The sequence below is a fragment of the Schistocerca americana genome, chromosome 3 (genome assembly GCF_021461395.2).
Source record: "Schistocerca americana isolate TAMUIC-IGC-003095 chromosome 3, iqSchAmer2.1, whole genome shotgun sequence".
In the NCBI taxonomy this organism is placed as follows: Eukaryota; Metazoa; Arthropoda; class Insecta; order Orthoptera; family Acrididae; genus Schistocerca; species Schistocerca americana.
The window spans coordinates 125137221-125157041 of record NC_060121.1 but is presented as its reverse complement, the minus strand read 5'-3'; the positions used below and the strand labels follow the sequence as shown (position 1 = coordinate 125157041).

Here is a 19821-nt window from a genome sequence, read left to right as displayed (position 1 = left end):
CAACTTAGGTTCCTTTACACAGTACTAAAAGAATTGAGCTCTGTTTGTCTGTTGTTTGGCATGGCCAAGTGGTTAGCGCACGGGAATGTGAAACGGACTCAGGTTCGCACATGGGTGGATGCAAAAAAAAAATTGTTTTCTTTCTTCTTCTTCTTCTTCTTCTTCTTCTTCTTCTTCTTCTTCTTCTTCTTCTTCTTCTTCCCCCTCCCTCTTAACATATTCAACATGTTCTGAGACATTGTTATTCGTGTAAGTTTTTTTTTTTTTTCTCCCCCCCCCCCCCCCCCCCCCCCCGCGCGCCAGTATTCGTTATTACTTACAATGTATGAGCACACTTCCTCAGTAGTGATTCCATGATTTCTGTGTGTTTAAAATACAAAATATGAAATTGCTGTGAGTGAAACAACCGACAGTGACCTTTATATTTTTTCTTGTCAGAAATAATTCACCATTTTTTCCGAATATGTAACGATTTCAAAGTATGTGGTTAGACAAGAATCTAAGAGCACAACTTAAATTACTGGGAATGTAGCTAGCAGCAATCATCTTCATAATCTTGCTTGTCACAAGTATTTATCTGCGATCGAATCCTCAACCACATAATATTTTTAGACTGTAGCACCATATACGAAACTGTTTCGTTCGTGAGATGCATATCGTATAGGGAATTGGGCTACTTAATCATTTGGATCTCTAGGAGCAAGTTATAACCACATTCTGTTTCTTATTCTTTGAAACTCTCAGAATCAATTTTCGGGTATTTTTGTAGATGTATTAGTACAGTGTGGTACTACACACTATTCCTGACTCATTTTCTGAAATGCAAAATCCAAAACACAATGTCAGTGTGAATGAAAATAAGATGACATAATGCGGCATTTATGACAATCTGCAGAATACAGTAAAATACGCAATCGTTATTATGCATGCATGGAAACATGCGGTCAGAGAAACTGAAAAAAATTTATGCATTTCAGCTGAGTATCATGGAAAAGGATATACTGCGCATGATCCTGTTAAGGAGGAGGCAAGGGCGAAGAAGGTGGGCACGTCAGCTCGATGGAAAGCGGCGTCATGTGTTATGGCAACGTAAACACAATTTTCGGTACTAGGAAAAATAGCGCACCTGTGTCGTCCGATAGCTGCTTTGTGTTCGTGCGCGCTGCGGTGCGCATGTGTGGATCTGCAATCACTTGTTTTTGATTGGCTTGCGTGACACGAACTGACAACAGAGCTTCAGTTCTCTAGACACGAACAGTATCGCTATGGGAATGCATGCTGAACAATGCAGAGACTCTAATTAGAGTACTAGACCATTCGGTACTCTTGAGTACCGAAATGATTGGCACAGTGGTGGAAAGATACGGAATAGGCACCCAGGGGAATCCCTGTCGCATCTAAAAATAAACTTCCCTGCAGACAAAAGGGAACTGGTCTTTATGAACTGAGCAGAATAAATCCAAAACTGGAGAATGCCAATCGCCGTTCATGTGGATGACTGGGTTTGCAAATGATCAGCATGGTTATAATTACTAGCGAAATCCATAGATTCAGACTACCGGAGTGGAAATAAATGACTAACAGGAATAACAGGCAAAAAAGTTTACGTATTGTCTTTTCTGTGTATCCAAGAAAAATGAAATTTTGATAGAAAAAGTTTGGGTGGACCGCTGTATGACTAAGGGCCAGTTATACAGGGTGATTCAAAAAGAATACCACAACTTTAAAAATGTGTATTTAATGAAAGAAACATAATATAACCTTCTGTTATACATCATTACAAAGAGTATTTAAAAAGGTTTTTTTTTCACTCAAAAACAAGTTCAGAGATGTTCAATATGGCCCCCTCCAGACACACGGGCAATATCAACCCGATACTCCAACTCGTTCCACACTCTCTGTAGCATATCAGGCGTAACAGTTTGGATAGCTGCTGTTATTTCTCGTTTCAAATCATCAATGGTGGCTGGGAGAGGTGGCCGAAACACCATATCCTTAACATACCCCCACAAGAAAAAATCGCAGGGGGTAAGATCAGGGCTTCTTGGAGGCCAGTGATGATGAAGTGCTCTGTCACGGGCTGCCTGGCGGCCGATACATCGCCTCGGGTAGTTGACGTTCAGGTAGTTACGGACAGATAAGTGCCAATGTGGTGGTGCTCCATCCTGCTGAAATATGAATTGTTGTGCTTCTTGTTCGAGCTGAGGGAACAGCCAATTCTCTAACATCTCCAGATACTGTAGTCCAGTTACAGTAGCACCTTCGAAGAAAAAGGGACCAAAAGCTTTATTGGCTGAAATGGCGAACAAATGTACAACTAAATGAAACTTTATAGCTCCCTTAATTCGCCGACAGATAGTGCTTTGCTCTGCCTTTTGTCGTTGTAGAGTTTTAAATTCCTAAAGTTGTGGTATTCTTTTTGAATGACCCTGTATAGTCCCTGGCTAGCAGCCGCTAAAGTTCTATTCTGGGAGTAGCACAGAAAATGCGTTGTACGAACATGTAGTAACACCTAACCGGAGAATAAATGTGGGATAACTAAACCGGCGATTGTGGCAGGAATAGTGAAGTTAATCAGAGAATTAAGTTTTGACACTGGCAAGAATAGTTGCAGAATTAGTGATGGCAGGATTGTTTGTTAGAATGAGGAACAAGAAGAAATGGGGACCCACACAAATTACGGAAGAATATGACTATTCCAAATTTATATATAAATTTCGTACTACTGCTTTTCAATCTCTTGCATCAGAAGCTAGATAGTATGAATGAAATAATAAAACTATTTCCTAATGTAAAACTTATTGCTTGCAGTAGGCCTAATAGGCATTTTATACCGGTGCTTCGTGAATTATATTCTGTAATGTTATAAAAATTACCATTTGTGCAAAACAATCTCATTTATTTGGTATGCGTAACAATTGCTGCAATATTAAACAGGCCTATTTCATAATCAGATTGAGAAACCACACCAGCCTTGGGTACTATTTGTATTATCAGCTTTTCTAGTATTAGACAACGGCATTTTCTTTTCTCATGTAGCAAAACATTGGTGAACTTTCCCAGAAAGGAAAGTATGCCATATAAAGCTGTGGCAAGATTAGAGAGAGAAAAGCTAGGACTTTACGGATTGAAGAAATGTGTATTGTCCACCTTGTCTGTTATGCGTCACACAAAGCAGCAAGTTATTAGCTAATAGGCAGTAAAGACTGCAAATTTTCTGAAGAGTTCTTGTTCTGTCAGTTACAAATAATCCCATCAAGCACTAATTGCAGATTTTTTTAAAGGGGGGGCAGAATGTCAAACTGGCTGACTGGGAGCAGGAGAGGCACCACAGGACATTTTAATTTCCACTGGCCTGAATATAGTTTGATGGCACCCATTACAAAATATTACACGTTTGAATTCCACAGAGCAAAATACAGACGTGTGATAGAATAATGCTGTATGAAGAGGTGTGGCACTGCACTTTGGCACACTTAAGACCAAATAACATGTCTTATGTTCCCTCAAACATATATGTTTTATGTATCAGACTCTTGAGAAAGACGTGCGCTACAAAATGTTGAAGATACTTTTGAAAAGTCGATGTCTTGTTGTAGTGGGGATGTGGTAGTCTCCGCGTGACCCCTGTTTACGTCAAGTGATTTTGCTGCTTCCTCTTTGTTCATTGCTCCCACGTCAAATGAAAACAAAACTGATTTCTGTGACCGGGAGCTGTGAAGTGAATTAAAATACATTCACGTAATTACAGAAGGCTAAAATATGTTGTTTTATTTTGTTTCCGCTTTTCCGACAATCAAGTATTAAAGCCTTGCAGAACAATGAAGTTTTTTGCCGGTTTGTTAAAAAATGTCTTTTATTAATCTTTTCTACTGAGGCAGTCAATTTATTTGAAACGAAGTGTTTAATTCCACACTATTGGCTAGTTTCAACTGTTCGCTGCATTTCAAGTTCACGTTTTCATCTTCTATCACGTCCCCCCTGCATGTCCGGGGGTTAGAATAGGCCCGAGGTATTCCTGCCTGTCGTAAGAGGCGACTAAAAGGAGTCCCTCCCTCTCAAGGGGGTAGTTAGCGCCTGCATCCGGAGACGGACGGTTCCACGACCTATATTTGCGGTCATTTTGGTTTTTCACTTCTTCTGGTTTCTTCCTTCCTTTGGTTTTTTCCTTTCTTTGTTCTTCTCCATCTCACTGTCTTACTTACTCTTCTTCCCCTTGCCTTCTTCCCCTTGCCTTCTTCCCCTTGCCTTCTTCCCCTTGCCTTCTTCCCCTTGCCTTCTTCCCCTTGCCTTCTTCCCCTTGCCTTCTTCCCCTTGCCTTCTCTGGTCTCCGCCTCGGCGTTTGAGACAGTCTGTCGTCCCACGTGTTCGCACGCGTAGCCGGTGACGGGGTAACGCATAATTCCCCGCCCTGGGTATACAAGTAAGGCACGCACATACCCCCTGGTAAAGGCCAGGCCCAGGGAGGGGTGATTACCTGAGCTGACACCTTCCGACCATGCTGATTGGTCCCTCCGTCCGTTTCTCGGGAGGTGTGACCTGAGGTGTAAACATTCACCTAAGGAGGGAGTGCCCTCTGAGAGGGTCCCCACAAGGAAGGAGGGCGCCATCGGAGACGCTGGCAATCATTGGGGATTCCTCCGCAATGGATTTCTGTTTCTTCTCTCTATACTTCTGCCCAAAAACGGAAACTTGACCAGCCACCAATGACAAAAGTACTACCGCCTGCCCCACAGTTCCTCGTAGTTTCTCGATCTGAGGATGGGAAGGATTTTTCCTCAGTCAACCCTTTCGTTATCCAGAAGGGCGTAGATCCCATAGCACATGTTCCCTGTGCGGGTGGAGGCTCACCGCACTTTGAATTCGTCTCGTGGTGTGGTATATACTAGATCACTCGACGGATTGACTGACGAAGAGATTCAGTCTTTCCTCGCTGAGCAGGGCGTGACGGCTGTCCATAGGGTCATGAAAAAGGTCAACAATGACCTTGTGCCGACCCGGACACTTTTATTGACCTTTGATAGTGTTCAGCTGCCGTCGCGCATCAAAGCAGGCTACGAGGTTATTTCTGTTCGCCCCTATGTCCGGACACCTACGCGCTGCTACCAGTGTCAGCGTTTTAATCACACTCGCCAGTCTTGTTCCAATGTGGCTAAATGTATCACTTGTGGCAGGGATGCCCATGAGGGTGACTGTCCCCCTTCGTCTTCTCGTTGTGTGAACTGTCAGGGTGACCATGCAGCATCCTCCTGCGACTGTCCCATCTACAAGGAAGAACGCTGTATACAGGAAATTTGGGTCAAAGTGAATGCGTCCACCTCGGCTGCTCGCAAGCTATTGGCTAGTAGGAAGCCCACGCTGACCCAGAAGTCAGATGCACGGGCCTTCAAGAAGGAACCGTCCCGTCCAGACTTCCTACGTACCTCGACTTCCCAGCCATCGACCAGTACTTCCACCAAACGACCTGCCAAGAAGGCTCATAGGAAGCACAGTTCTCCTTCTCCGCCACGGCGCATTTCTCCTCCTGCACCACCCAGCGGTTGCCGCCCCAGGCTGTCATCCGTTTCGCCTGGCCGCACCGCTGGTAGCCGAACATCTGGCCGTTCACCGGCGGAGGAAGCTCCCCCTCCCGGCCATCTTACCAAGATGGCCGATGAACCTATAGAACCAATGAACGATGACTGTCCGCCTACTGATAGCGGTGGCAGTGCTCGCTCGAAGCCAGGCCCTCAGCGGCCTTCGAGGTGACCCTTTCTTTCATCTTCCTTTTCTTCTTACGATGGCACTTACTCACTGGAATATTCGCAGGATTCGCTCCAACCGAGAGGACTTGAAGTTGCTGCTCGGCTTGCACCGTCCGCTCGTCGTAGCCCTCCAGGAAACGAAGCTATGCCCATGCGATCAAATTGCCTTGGCACACTACACCTCTGTGCGTTTTGACCTACCCCCTGTGGCAGGTATCCCGGCTCATGGAGGGGTTATGTTGCTGGTCCGGGATGATATTTACTACGATCCCATCACGTTGCACACCGGCCTGCAGGCAGTTGCCATCCGAATTACTCTCCGCACTTTTACATTTTCCATTTGTACCGTTTACACTCCATTGTCGTCTGCCGTTACCAGGGCAGACATGATGCAACTTATTGCTCAGCTACCTGCACCATTTTTGTCAACTGGAGACTTCAATGCCCACCATCCCCTTTGGGGCTCTCCAGCATCCTGCCCGAGGGGCTCCCTGTTAGCAGACCTTTTCAACCAGCTCAATCTTGTCTGCCTCAATACTGGCGACCCTACTTTTCTTTTGGACACATCTCACACCTATTCCTATTTAGACCTCTCTATATGTACTCCCCAACTTGCACGCCCGTTTGAGTGGTATGCACTTTCTGATACATATTCGAGTGACCACTTCCCGTGTGTTATCTATCTCCTGCAGCATACCCCCTCTCTGTGCTCATCTAGTTGGACCATCTCCAAAGCAGACTGGGGGCTCTTTTCTTCCAGGGCGACCTTTCAGGATCAAACTTTCACAAGCTGCGATAGTCAGGTCACACACCTCACGGAAGTCATTCTCACTGCTGCTGAATATTCCATCCCTCACCCTACTTCTTCTCCACGTCGCGTACCGGTCCCCTGGTGGACCGCAGCATGTAGAGACGCTTTACGTGCTCGTCGACGTGCTTTACGCACCTTTAAACGCCACCCTACAGTGGCGAATTGTATCAATTATAAACGATTACGTGCACAGTGTCGTCGTATTATTAAAGAAAGCAAGAAAGCCAGCTGGGCTGCTTTCACAAGCACCTTCAACAGTTTTACTCCTTCTTCTGTTGTCTGGGGTAGCCTGCGCCGGCTATCTGGCACTAAGGTCCACTCACCAGTTTCTGGCTTGACGGTCGCGAATGACGTCCTTGTGGCCCCTGAGGCTGTCTCCAATGCCTTCGGCCGCTTTTTCGCAGAGGTTTCGAGCTCCGCTCATTACCACCCTGCCTTCCTCCCCCGCAAACAGGCAGAGGAGGCTAGGCCACCTAACTTCCGCTCCTCGAATCGTGAAAGTTATAATGCCCCATTCACCATGAGGTAGCTCGAAAACGCACTTGGCCGATCACGGTCCTCCGCTCCAGGGCCTGATTCTATTCATATTCGGATGCTGAAGAACCTTTCTCCTGCGGGTAAAGGTTTCCTTCTTCGTACTTACAATCGCATCTGGATTGAGGGACATCTTCCCGCATGCTGGCGCGAGTCTATTGTTGTCCCGATCCCTAAGCCGGGGAAAGACAAGCACTTGCCTTCCAGTTATCGACCCATCTCGCTTACCAGCTGTGTCTGTAAAGTGATGGAGTGAATGGTTAACTCCCGTTTGGTTTGGCTGCTCGAGTCTCGGCGCCTACTTACCAATGTACAATGTGGATTTCGTAGGCGCCGCTCTGTTGTTGACCATCTGGTTACTTTGTCGACCTTCTTTATCAATAACTTCTTGCGGAAGCACCCGACCGCGGCTGTGTTCTTTGATTTGGAGAAGGCTTACGACATCTGTTGGAGGGCGGGCATTCTCCGCACCATGCATACATGGGGCCTTCGCGGTCGCCTCCCTCTTTTTATTCGTTCCTTTTTAATGGATCGACAGTTCAGGGTACGTGTGGGTTCTGTCCTGCCAGACACCTTTCGCCAGGAGAATGGGGTGCCACAGGGCTCAGTTTTGAGCGTCGCTCTCTTCGCCATAGCGATCAATCCAATGATGGATTGCCTCCCAGGTGATGTATCAGGCTCCCTTTTCGTGAACGATTTTACCATCTATTCCAGCGCGCAGCGTACGTGTTTCCTGGAGCGCTGTCTTCAGCGTTCTCTTGACTGTCTTTACTCCTGGAGTGTCGCCATTCGTGGAGACAACAAAATTTTTAGGTCTTACATTTGACAGGAAACTTGGCCGGTCTCCACATGTCATATTTGGCTGCCCGTTGTACCCGTTCTCTAAATGTCCTCCGTGTTCTCAGTGGGGAGTGGATCGAACCGTCCTACTTCGCCTATATCGGTCGATCATCCGCTCCAAGCTGGATTATGGGAGCTTCGTATACTCCTCTGCACGGCCATCCATCTTACGCCGCCTCAACTCCATACAACATCGGTGTTTACGACTTACGATCGGAGCGTTTTATACTAGTCCCGTCGAGAGTCTTCATCCTGACGCTGGTGAATTGCCACTCACCTACCGGCGCGATATACTGCTTTGTCGGTATGCCTGTCGGCTACTGGCAATGCCCGACCACCCGTCTTATCGTTCCTTTTTTGACGACTCTCTCGACCGTCAGTATGGGTTGTATGTCTCTGCCCTGCTACCCCCCTGGAGTTCGCTTTCGTCGCCTCCTTCAACACCTTAATTTTACACTCCCTGCAACCTTTCGAGTGGGCGAGAGCCACACGCCACCTTGGCTCCAGGCTCAGGTTCGTGTACACCTTGACCTCAGCTCACTCCCAAAGCAGGTTAGCCCCGCTTCAGTATTCCACTCTCGTTTTGTCGAGCTTCGTTCGAAGTTCATTAATATGACCTTCATTTATACAGATGGCTCTAAAACCAATGAAGCGGTCGGGTGTTCTTTTATTGTCGGGGCACAAAGTTTCAAATACCGGCTTCATATCCATTGTTTGGTCTTCACAGCTGAGCTCTTTGCCCTCTACCAAGCTGTTCTTTACATCTGCCGCCACCGACTTTCTGCTTATGTCATCTGCTCCGATTCCCTGAGTGCCATCCAGAGTCTGTGATCCGTATTCGGTTCACCCTTTCGTGCACCGGATCCAACGCTCTCTTCAGCAGCTGGTGGATGGCGGCTCTCCGGTTAGCTTTATGTGGGTTCCTGGCCATGTCGGTATCCCTGGGAACGAAGCTGCAGATGCCGCGGCCAAGGCTGCGGTCCTGCAGCCGCGGGCAGCTTCTTGTTGTGTCCCTTCATCAGATTGTAGCAGGGTCATTTGTCGGCGCATTTTATCGCTGTGGCATGCCGATTGGGCTGCACTTACGGCCAACAAGCTTCGGGCTTGAAACCTCTTCCCACGGCTTGGACGTCCTCCTCACGCCCTTCTCGGTGGGAGGAGGTCATTTTGGCCTGGTTACGAATTGGACACTGCCGGTTCAGCCATCGCCATCTGCTGACGGCTGCGCCGGCGCCTTTCTGCCCATGTGGGCAATTGCTGAGGGTCCGCCACATTTTAATGTCCTGTCCGGATTTTAATGCACTGCATCTTGATCTTGGCCTGCCATGTACTCTGGATGCCATTTTAGCGGATGACCCAGGAGCAGCTGCTCGCGTTCTTCGTTTTATCAACTTGACAAACCTGTCCAAGGACATTTGACTATGCTGGTTTTTTAATCCTATGCCTGTCTGTCTTTTATAGTATTGTCCCTTTTAGTTGCTGTTTTATCCTTGTGCCTCGCGGTGCATTCCTAACTTAGTCTGGGCGCTAATGACCATTGTAGTTGTGCCCCCTAAATCCACCAAAAAAAAAAAAAAAAAAAAAATCTTATAGCACGTATGGCATTATGCCGTAACAAAGAACCAAATATGAGATAACGCAGTACTGGTAATCCTAGAAAATTTCCATCTGAATCTGGTCATACGAATGTGCACTTCAAGCCGAATAATGCATTTCAGTATGGTTCAAAATTCCCATGCTCTTAGGGAGTATCATCCAATGTCTTCTTTCTTTTACAACATAATGTAAGATCTTTTATGTTTTACACGTACAAACGCACGGGCTTCCTGTGTCATCGTAGCTGCGCAAGCATGGCGACGCCTGTTACCTAACAGGTTGTGGGAAAGTATTCCAAATGGTTGTTTGTAATGCCTTACTTTCAAAATAAATTTCCTTTTATGCAAGATGAACTGTGTGAGAGTTAAGACTGGCTTACAAAAGTGCATCGCAATCTTGATGTCAATCCTTCGGAAAGTAACATGTGGTCTTCAGTGGAATTCTAATTTATACTTTTATAATACGAAAATATGCAGTGTACATGTTGCTGCACATCAGACTATCTTTCCAAAACATGTCTCCCCCCCCCCCCCCCCCCTGCCCCCTAGAGTTTCGTTTTTTAAAGTGCTGGGAAATTCTATGCCGGTGTATAAAACCATAACCACTGAAAGGAAGTTTTACAGTTCCAGGATAAAGTATACTATTACTTAACACAGAAAGTGTATTTTCATCCAGGAGAAAGTGTATTTCTAACCAGGAAATTTGGGCAAAATCCAGGGTTTTTTCTCCTCGTCCACGTATACTATCTGTATACCATATCACACTGTATACTTGGACTTGCCCCTATAGTGTGTTTTCCCTTAACTGGAAGTGGGGATGCACCCTTAATATGTTCTTCACTTAATAGCTTCTCCATTTGTTCCTTACTGCGCAGTTGCGTCCCACATTTGTATATTAAATTTTTGTACTTTGTTCATTTTTGCTGTCCCTTTATAATTAGGACTGATACTAGCTCATTGATTTATCTCTGATAGTTTTGTGTCTTTAAACATGGTTTATTTTTAAGTGAAATCTAACTTTAAAATTTATCTGAAAGCTTGTTATTTGCTCTCCATTAAGATCTGCTCCATGGAACTCCACAGGTTCCATCCACTCCAGAAAGTTTTCATGCTTACTCGAAATGTCTTTAAGTTACAAGATGATGAAATTGTTGGCCAGAACTTGGCTTTGGGGGGAGGTGGGTTGTAATTCTGATTACTGTCTATACATAAAAGTAGAATGAACTTTGGGAACTGTTAGTTCCTTCTTTGGAAATGAGATTTGAGGAGAGTTAGAAAGGAGGAGGCTACTCTGATTTGTGGGACCCACCAGTTGATAGATATGGTGAGATATGAAGTGTAGGCATTAGAGGTGATGGTCAAAAATAGTACAAATGTACAGAGATTGGACAAAAATTGGAAAACTCTAGACATGCATACATCAATGTGGTTTCAAGAGGCACTGGATCAGAAGATTTATACTGAATACAGGGAAAGTGGAAAATCCTCATCCACCTAGCCACAATGCAGACCAATAGTGACAAAATGAAAACTACTACTTGACTCACTGCAGAACTGAATGTTGCACTCTCAAACCCTGTCAACGCCAAACAACACTGAGCTCTATAAGCAGGGAATCTCAGGATGAGCTGGAATTCCAAAACCACCCATCACTGATGCAAATCCCTGTAACAGAAAAATGTAGTGGTGAGGCAATAAAACCTGGTCTATGGTGAAGTGGAAGAAAGTTGTTTGGTTGAATGAGTATTGTTGCACACTGTTCAGAACTTCTGGTTTCATCCCAAGAGTGAAATGTGGATGGGGTTGGTGGTGGTTTGGGCAGCCATATTGTGGCATTCCATCAGTACTCTTCAAGGTTGCATTACTGCCTATGATTGTGTAATAATTTTGGCTGGTCAGGTCTATCCCATGCTACAGTGTTTGTTCCCCAATGGTGATGTGTTCAAAGATAACAGGGCCCCTGTTCGCAAAGCTCGCATCATCCATGATGAGTTTGTTAGCACAAGGATGAGTTGTGGCATCTTCCATGGCCACAGGTCACCAGATCTCAGTATTGTAGCTTTATGGTCCACTTTGAAGAGAGTATTGTGATCACTACATGAAATTGGCACCATTTTGCAGGAAGAATGGTAAAAGATTATGTTGAAAACTTGGATGACTAAAAGCTGTTTTTGATTGCCCTCGGCATTCCAGCCGCATATTAAGTGTGGTAATGTGTTGCGCTTCTGATGTTTCCATATTTTTAATTGAGACCTATGCACACACAAATTAGGAAGTCAACATTCATTTTTAAAAGTACATTATATTTCACCATCACGTGATATTTTGAAGGGATGGAATTTTAACTTTTTGCAATTTGTGACTAAACTATTCAAAATATGTACAGTCTTATTTTTTTGGTCTGAAAATTGTTTAAATTTTCTTACAGTTATTTGTACCAGATTGCACACTTAGGTGATGACGATGATGAGCCAGAATTTAGCTCTGCAATGCCATTGGAAGAAGGAGACACATTTTTCTTTGCACCAAGACATTTGAGGAACTTGGTGCTAGTTGATGAACTTGATTCTTTGTCCCCTATAATGGCTTGTCAGGTAGCAGATTTGGGTGAGTTTCTTTTGTTTTACACTGTAATAAGTATTTGCTTTACATAAGTTTATAGTTCCTTATGATGAAACCAACCGTTGCAAGGGGGACTGCGATTCTGTGAAACCTGTAAGGGTTGCGTAGGAATGCAGGGTTGCCCTGTGTGCAGAGATTATGAGAGCTGAGGGAAAGTAATTTCATTTATAAGTAACGTTAATGTGAATGTTTGTAGTTTCAGTGCTATTTTTGTCTCAACAGCAAATGAAGATACACCACAGTTGTACATGCTTTGTGGCAGAGGACCTCGCTCTACTGTTAGGGTCCTTAGACATGGACTGGAAGTGTCAGAGATGGCAGTTTCAGAACTTCCAGGCAACCCCAATGCTGTTTGGACAGTGAAGCGAAGAGTTGATGGTGAGCATTTATCTTGTAAAGCATTAATATCACAAGGTTGTAAGGCTTTGTAATCCCATCATTAGAATGTGTTGGTTGTTGGAAATAGTATTTAAACCTCATATTCTAGTCTGTCAGTTTGGACATGAAATGTGCAAGTTAATGCTAAGATGGTTACTACTTAAACAAAGTCTCACTCACGCCCTGTTTTTTAAGACCTTCATAAGTTTGAAAATTTTCAGCCTTTTCAACCAGAGAATGTTTACAAATCCATCTTTCTCCACTTCCTGCCATTCTGTTAATGATACGCAGCTCTTCGCCATTCTGGTCAGGCTTGTACCTATGGTTCTTCGCTGTACCCTTCATTTTAAGGAAATTGCCTCAAACTTTTTCCCACTGTCATGCTTCTGTATCTGTGTTTTGCTAAAGAGATTATCTCCTAATTTTTTTAAAATAAAGACTGGTTAAGCTGAATAATCACCCAACTATTCCTGATTATACGTAGAGGCAGAATTAGAGAGGAATACGACATCAGAGGAATGTTGAAACCTGTTATTTAAATTAATGAAGAGGGATAAATATTGCCCAGAGTATTGATACTTCAGCTCAAAAGTTATTGAAAGATAAGAAGTGAATAAAATTGTTTAAGCAACAAGCAGTGAAGTATTGGGAAATAAAGATCAGTAATTAATAAGAGGTGTAATTTGGTCTGACAGCAATTTTTCGAGCCAATTTTAGTTCGGTCTAAGACAAAAGGTCATTTTTTTCTCTATTTCATCAAAGTCCTCAGTTTTATTCAGGAGTGAGAAGAGAAAATGTGAGTTCTGCTTGTACTTGGGTTTTTGGTAGTAGCAGGCACACACATTAGTTTCTGAGGTGTCTATTTTGACAATGAAAAGAAGTTGGTGATTAATTTTTAGTTAGTAGTTCAGATTCTTTACCACATAATTGGCCAATGTATGTTGCTTTACTTACGTATTGGTTCTCACCATTATTATTTCAAAAATATATATTAAGTTAATGAATATGTTAAATTATGTATTTTGGAATTCTGAGCTTAATAATAGACAGACTGGTGAAATTGATAAAATCTATCAAACACCAGTTGATTTTTCTTTCAGGCGGCCTCACTGGGTAGAACTGAAGAATATGGCAAGCTTCTGAATAAGGTGAGAACTAATAGGGTAAAATAATTGTATTATTCAATTCTTAAACTGGGTCCACGAGAGTGGGCAATCTAGACAATGAGCATATACCCATTAAGGCAAAAGTTTCATTCTGTAACAAACATTCATATCCAGATAAATATTTTGAATAATATTAACCAGTCTAAATAGAACAGTTTTCAAAAGTTTTTTCGAGTGAGAATTGGCATTCACAAGCATTGTGATGATAATGCTTTGGTCCGTGTTGCTGACAAGCACTGATAATAAAACAAGGCACTGATTTATGCTTGTGGCTGCTAAACGTTTATTCTTTTACACCCATTTTAGCTTGGACATTGATTTGCTTGTGCCAGTCAAAACTTTAAATTATTAAAGTCATTGTTGGACAAAGCCATATTTGACATAACTAGTTTGCCCTAAATGGACCATCTTCATGAATATTGTGACATCGTAACCATATGCACAGCAACCCACAACCACTATCAAGCATGCTGCAAACCAAAATCTCAACAACCATAAATCAGAAGCACTTACAGCACATAATAAATCTTTGGGGAAGCACATGACAATACGGAGTATTGTGGGTTGTTGACGCTAGATTACTATGGCATAATACACCAGAAAATAGTCTTTTTATGACCTAAACTGGTTGTGTAATAATTAAATACATGTGTGCAGCCATGATTTTTAACTGTTTTAACAGGCTGTACACCACCACCTGAAAAACATGTAAAACTTGAAAAGTTGCTTTTAGGAGTACTCATGGTTCCAGAATGAAACTTCTGCAGTGCAGTGTGTTATGAAATAGCCTTCTTCGGAAGTAAAATTTGCTGGACTGGATGGGACTAGTTCTGGACCTTTAGTTTTGCCTTGTCCTGCAGGTTAATTCCATAGGAATATTTTGCTGCTAATTCTAGCAGAATTTTTCATCATTTGTGTAATTAAGACTTCGGTCCTGTCACTGCATCATTCATGCTGGATGTTGTTACAAATTCAGTCCCAATGGGGAGACATGTGCAGAAGAGTATAATGCATTGTGGTGAGTCTTCATGCCAAAATTAAATAGAACGTACTTAATCCAACTTCCCATTTGTGTAAAGGCAGTGGGTAAAATTCAGGTGTGTGTGGTAGAGTACTGAATAGTTACTCTGTACATTGGCTGTTCCTGCAACAGGTTAGAGCAAAAGACTGTGACATTGAATTGATCTATTCTATGCATTATGTTAATTATTGCAAGTAATATGTGACCACATATGCTGAGCTCAAACATAATGAGGTATCTTGAACAGAATGACCTTATTGCAAACTGGCATAGGTTTTGAAAACATCAGTCATATGAAACCCAGCTGTCACTTTTCTCACATGATGTGCTGAAAACTTTGGGTCAAGACAACCAGGTACTGCTGTATTATTTCTTGATTCCCAAAATCATTTGACTCAGAACTACACCTATGCATATTGTTAAAAGCACTGCCATATGGGGTATCAAGTCCAGTTTTTCACTGGATCGAGGATGTTTTGGTAGGGAGGATGCAGCATGTTATCCTGAATGGAGAGTCGTCAGATGTAGAATTAACTTTGGGTGTGCCTGGGGAAGTGCGTTGGGACCCCTGCTGTTCATATTTTATATTGATGACCTTGCAGACAGCATTAATCGTAATATCAGGCTTTTTGCAGATGAGTTATCTGCAATGAACTATCGGGAAGAAACTGTGTAAATATTCAGTAAGATCTTGATAAGATTTCAACATGGTGCAGACATAGCAACCTGCTCTAAATGTTCAGAAATTTAAAATTTTGCACTGCACAAAACGAAAAATGTAATATACTATGACTGTCACTGTTGGAATCGGCTAACTCCTACAAATGCCATGGTGTAACATTTTGTAGGGATATGAAATGGAATGATCACATAGGTTCAGTAGTGGTTAAAGCAATTGGTAGACTTTGGCAGTTTATTGGTAGAATACTGGGGAAGTGCAGTCAGTCTACAAAGGAGATTGCTTACAAATCACTCATGTGACTGATTCTAGGATATTGCTCAAGTGTGTGGGGCCTGTGCCAGGTAGGATTAACAGGGGATGTTGAATGTATACAGGGAAGGGCAGCATGAATGGTCCCAGGTTTGTTTTATCCATGGGTGTGACAGATACTGAACTGGAAGACTCCTGAAGATGCCCTAAACTATCCCAAGGAAGTCTGTTAAAAGTTTCAAGAACTGGCTTCAAATAACTACTCTAGGAATATACTAAAACCCCCTAAGTGTTGCTCACCAAGGGATCCTAAAGGTACTATTAGAATAGTTACTCCTCACACAGAGGCATTTGAAGGATCATTTTTCCTGTGTTCCATATATACCGGAATGAGAAGAAATCCCAATAAAAGATTAGTAAACGTAGCCAGGTGAAGAATGTACATAATATTGAAAAAGTTAGCTGTCTGATTTTCTAAAACATGCCGTGGTAACTACACAAATCACTCTTGTACTGAAGCAGAACAACAAATTTTGTAGTGTTTGCTTATGCAGGGCAAGATATGCATTGTATTAATTCTTGCAAGTAGTATTTTGTGTCCCCATTTTTCTTGATGTAAGCAATGTGTTTTTGAGAATTGTGCATATTCAGCATGTGATCCTGTACAACATGGTTGATACTGATTTACTGTGCCTGTAGTTTGAGATTAAAGTTTGGGATTTTGTGGAACTTTTGGATTCCAATAATTTAAAAGTACGCTGGAGAACAAATCTGAAAGACAAATAGCATTCAGGAGTTAAATGAAACTGTCATAAATATTGTTAAAAATAGTTTCTGCCTGGCATGTATTTGTTCCATAATTCTGTGAAGATTTGGATTAAGAGGAGAACGAATTTGCTGCAGTAGGCAAAGAATCTAGGACAGCACTTGCTTTTGAGCAGGTACAATTTTCTAAGGGCATTCATTTTCAGTATTCTGATATGTTAAAGATGGCTTTCTTAGTAGAAACTGAGACTTAATTATTGTGTGGACATTTTAATGTGGCAGTTTCAGGTACATATGTCCTGAACTGTTCTTTAAAATAAAAGTTGAGCCATTAAAAAAAAATGCTGTGTGTACTCTGCTTAGTTTTGTGTTACTCATTGTTTTTGTCCTTTGAAATGAGTGAAGGTACTAATCCTGATACAGCTTGCAGTTAAAGTAAGACTTCCAGGACATAAAGGCAGATCTGCTGTCCTACAGCCAGCCCTGTGAGAGGGAGGCAGAGCCTGTTCCCAGGCACAATACTCCTCTCCCCATGGTGATACAAATACATTTGTTCGCACTTCTGACTGCCATGTTGAAATGTTAGTGCCTACACTACAGTCTTCCATATAAATTAGTGATCATTAAAAGTTGTTAAGTCAGTGTTGTTCAATGAATAACTGCATTATACAGAAACACTAAAGCACTATTTAGGTAAGGGCACTCTGAGGTGTTCCTTTTAGTGGGATACTTGAACTCCGCTTACTTCCAATGTAATGAGCATAATTTCAGGGTATTTTAACTACTTACAGCACTGTACAAGACTTAAAATTATACAAAGAAAAACCTTGTTGTGAGGAAGATAGCTCGCCACACACCATAAAGCCTTTTCCCGGTCATTGAATTTAGATTGATCACAGTATAGCCTAATTTAGTTTGATCATAGGATAGCCCTACATTGCAGTTACGAAATTTTTTACATGACCATCTATTATTCACTCCATCACACAAGCAGATGAAAGTTCAAGAATATTTCTGCCAGTTGCATTAACGCTCTACTGTACTGTTCTCTGTACCAAACATTAATTTCCTAATTAATATTCACCACCAGATGTTGGCAATAGTGCAATGAGATCCTCACACATAATAGTGTAATAGAGTATATAAGTGGTCTGCCAGTGTTCTGTGTAGAGATCTGTTGTTCACATATAGTGATTTGCTAGAATGTAAAAAAAATTGAGATTCGAGCAGCAGTTAAGTACTACTTAGAGATATGAAGCCAAGTGAGTCATGCAGATTTTTAGAATGCGCTGTTTGACTCTGCTTTTCCATGTTAAACTGTCACCAAATGTACAGACAGGTTTAATTTTGGTTGCAACAGGTTAGATGATTTGCATAGTGGTTGGTCAAGATGTGCCCCATACCCCAAAAATTATTGCAGAAGTGCATAAGATGGTCATGGGGATCACCTACTAAAGGGGTGAGAAATTGCTGAAGTTTTAGGGATGTCATCTAAATGGACGTATCACTTTTTAACAGTGGTATTGGTTATGAAAAAATTCTAGGTGGGTTTCATGACTCTTTAATGCAGGATCAGAAATGCATGAAAATGGAAATGTCCAAACAATCTGGCATGTTTTCAGGTGAAATTTGTTTGCATTACTGTACCTCTGAGAAAGAGAAGTCACAACAGTGGAAACGTGTTGAATATTGTTTCATCACCACCCAACAAAGCAAAGGCAATGTAGTGGGATGGCAAGATCATTGTGTCAGTCTTTTCTACTGGTCAAAGAATTAAGACAATACTACGCTAACCCTCTGGACCAACTACAAAAAAGATACATCGGAAAATGCCAGTTTTGGCGAGGAAGAAAGTAATCTCAAGACAATGCATGTCCACACAAGTGTCTTCATGTGGCAAAAATACTTAAACTAAGATATATCTTGTTGCCATATGTGCCTTATTTGCCTGATTAGGTTCCATCAGACTGGAGTCTTATCAAAAGCTGCAGATTTTTCTCAGATGGATATTCTCCTCAAACAAAAAACTGACAGTGTGTTTAAAATTAGTTTTGACTTTGACAGTTCAGTGTGGGGTGAATGGAGGGAAGCATAGTTGCCAACATGTGCTGAGGTGATGACAAAACAAGTAATGCTCTGCACGGAATCTATACGGCTCACTTGGCTGCACGAACAATGGGCCAGAAGTCTTGATTCTTGTACATCTTATAGCTTAATTCTTCAGCTTAATGATGAACTGCCTATCTTTTGTAAATGGCCATAGTTATTCCAATATTTTGATATTGGGTACACTACTGCAAGAAATTCCTGAAGTTTGCAGTGAAAATAGGGATTGCTTCGAATTATTCTATAAGCCTGGAAGGATATTTGAACCAGACAGCAATCTTGAGAAACAATGTAAGTACAGAAGTCTGTTTTTATTCTGAGGGTGGGCTTTTTCATAAACTATTGGCCTGACTTGCTAGTTTAACCCTGTTTCAGGATTCTGTCGCAGTTCCAGCTGCACTAGATGTTAGTGGGATTCATATTTGTAAACTCTGCTGTGTTTTGGCAAATGAAGCAATTTTAACATGGCAATAGTAGTAGTTACGTATTACTCAAAACTCGTAATAGTACTTCAGGAATCCATATCTCATCAACTACCATTTTGGTATGGATGACAGCTCGAGACCAATCCTGTGGTGTGACATTTGCAATGGCTATTTTTGTCAACATTTCAACCTCACTGAGCATAATCTTGCTTACTTTTCACCTAGGCCCATACATTCTCAGTTTGATTTAAATGTGATACAGAAAAGGCCAGATAAAACTGTCCTATAACATTAGCCAGTTTATTGACCTTGTACAATGGAGTTTTTGGCTTGTACAGCACTAAAAGTTTCATTAACTCACACCTTATACGTGCTAGATTGAACTTCATCCACTGAAATATTTATTTGTACCCAGAGCAAAATATCCGCTTTCCTCTACTACATTGTTGGAGCTTTAGCCATCACAACAGAGGTATGGTGCATTGTCCATTACTGTTTTCAAATTTGGAGTAGTATTTTGCAGCAGGTCTTAACTGCGAAAGTGTTCTTGGATGAACAGTTTTATTCTTAATCTCATCTTCAGGCATGCTGCACTGATTTTATTAATGTAATGCTAACACAAACCGCCTGTTCACAATATTTGGCGACTGTACAGCACTTATATGCCGGAAAATATCACTTTACTAGAGCTAATGAACGTTGGTGAATCTTAACGTGCAACACGGCGTTTTACTATTTATTCATGGCATGGTAACAGTGATACTTTACCGATTGAACTTTTGGCACTGTAGGGAAAGTCGCCTTGCCATTGATGTTACCTGGGAGTGGCGGCACATCCCCTCCGGTTAGCCAGATGTCAAAAGTCGCAACTAATTTTAAACAC

The 19821-nt window shown here is 42.3% G+C and overlaps 1 protein-coding gene across 2 annotated transcripts in view; it reads left to right on the top strand.

Moving 5' to 3' along the window:
* LOC124607322 (splicing factor 3B subunit 3) overlaps positions 1 to 19821 on the top strand; it is a 55728-nt gene that overhangs the window by 23757 nt on the left and 12150 nt on the right. For both annotated transcript variants that reach the window (XM_047139622.1, XM_047139623.1), the window contains exons 7-8: positions 11953 to 12131; positions 12369 to 12524. In XM_047139622.1, coding sequence (XP_046995578.1) covers positions 11953 to 12131; positions 12369 to 12524 — 335 coding nt within the window. The remainder of the gene's footprint in view (positions 1 to 11952; positions 12132 to 12368; positions 12525 to 19821) is intronic.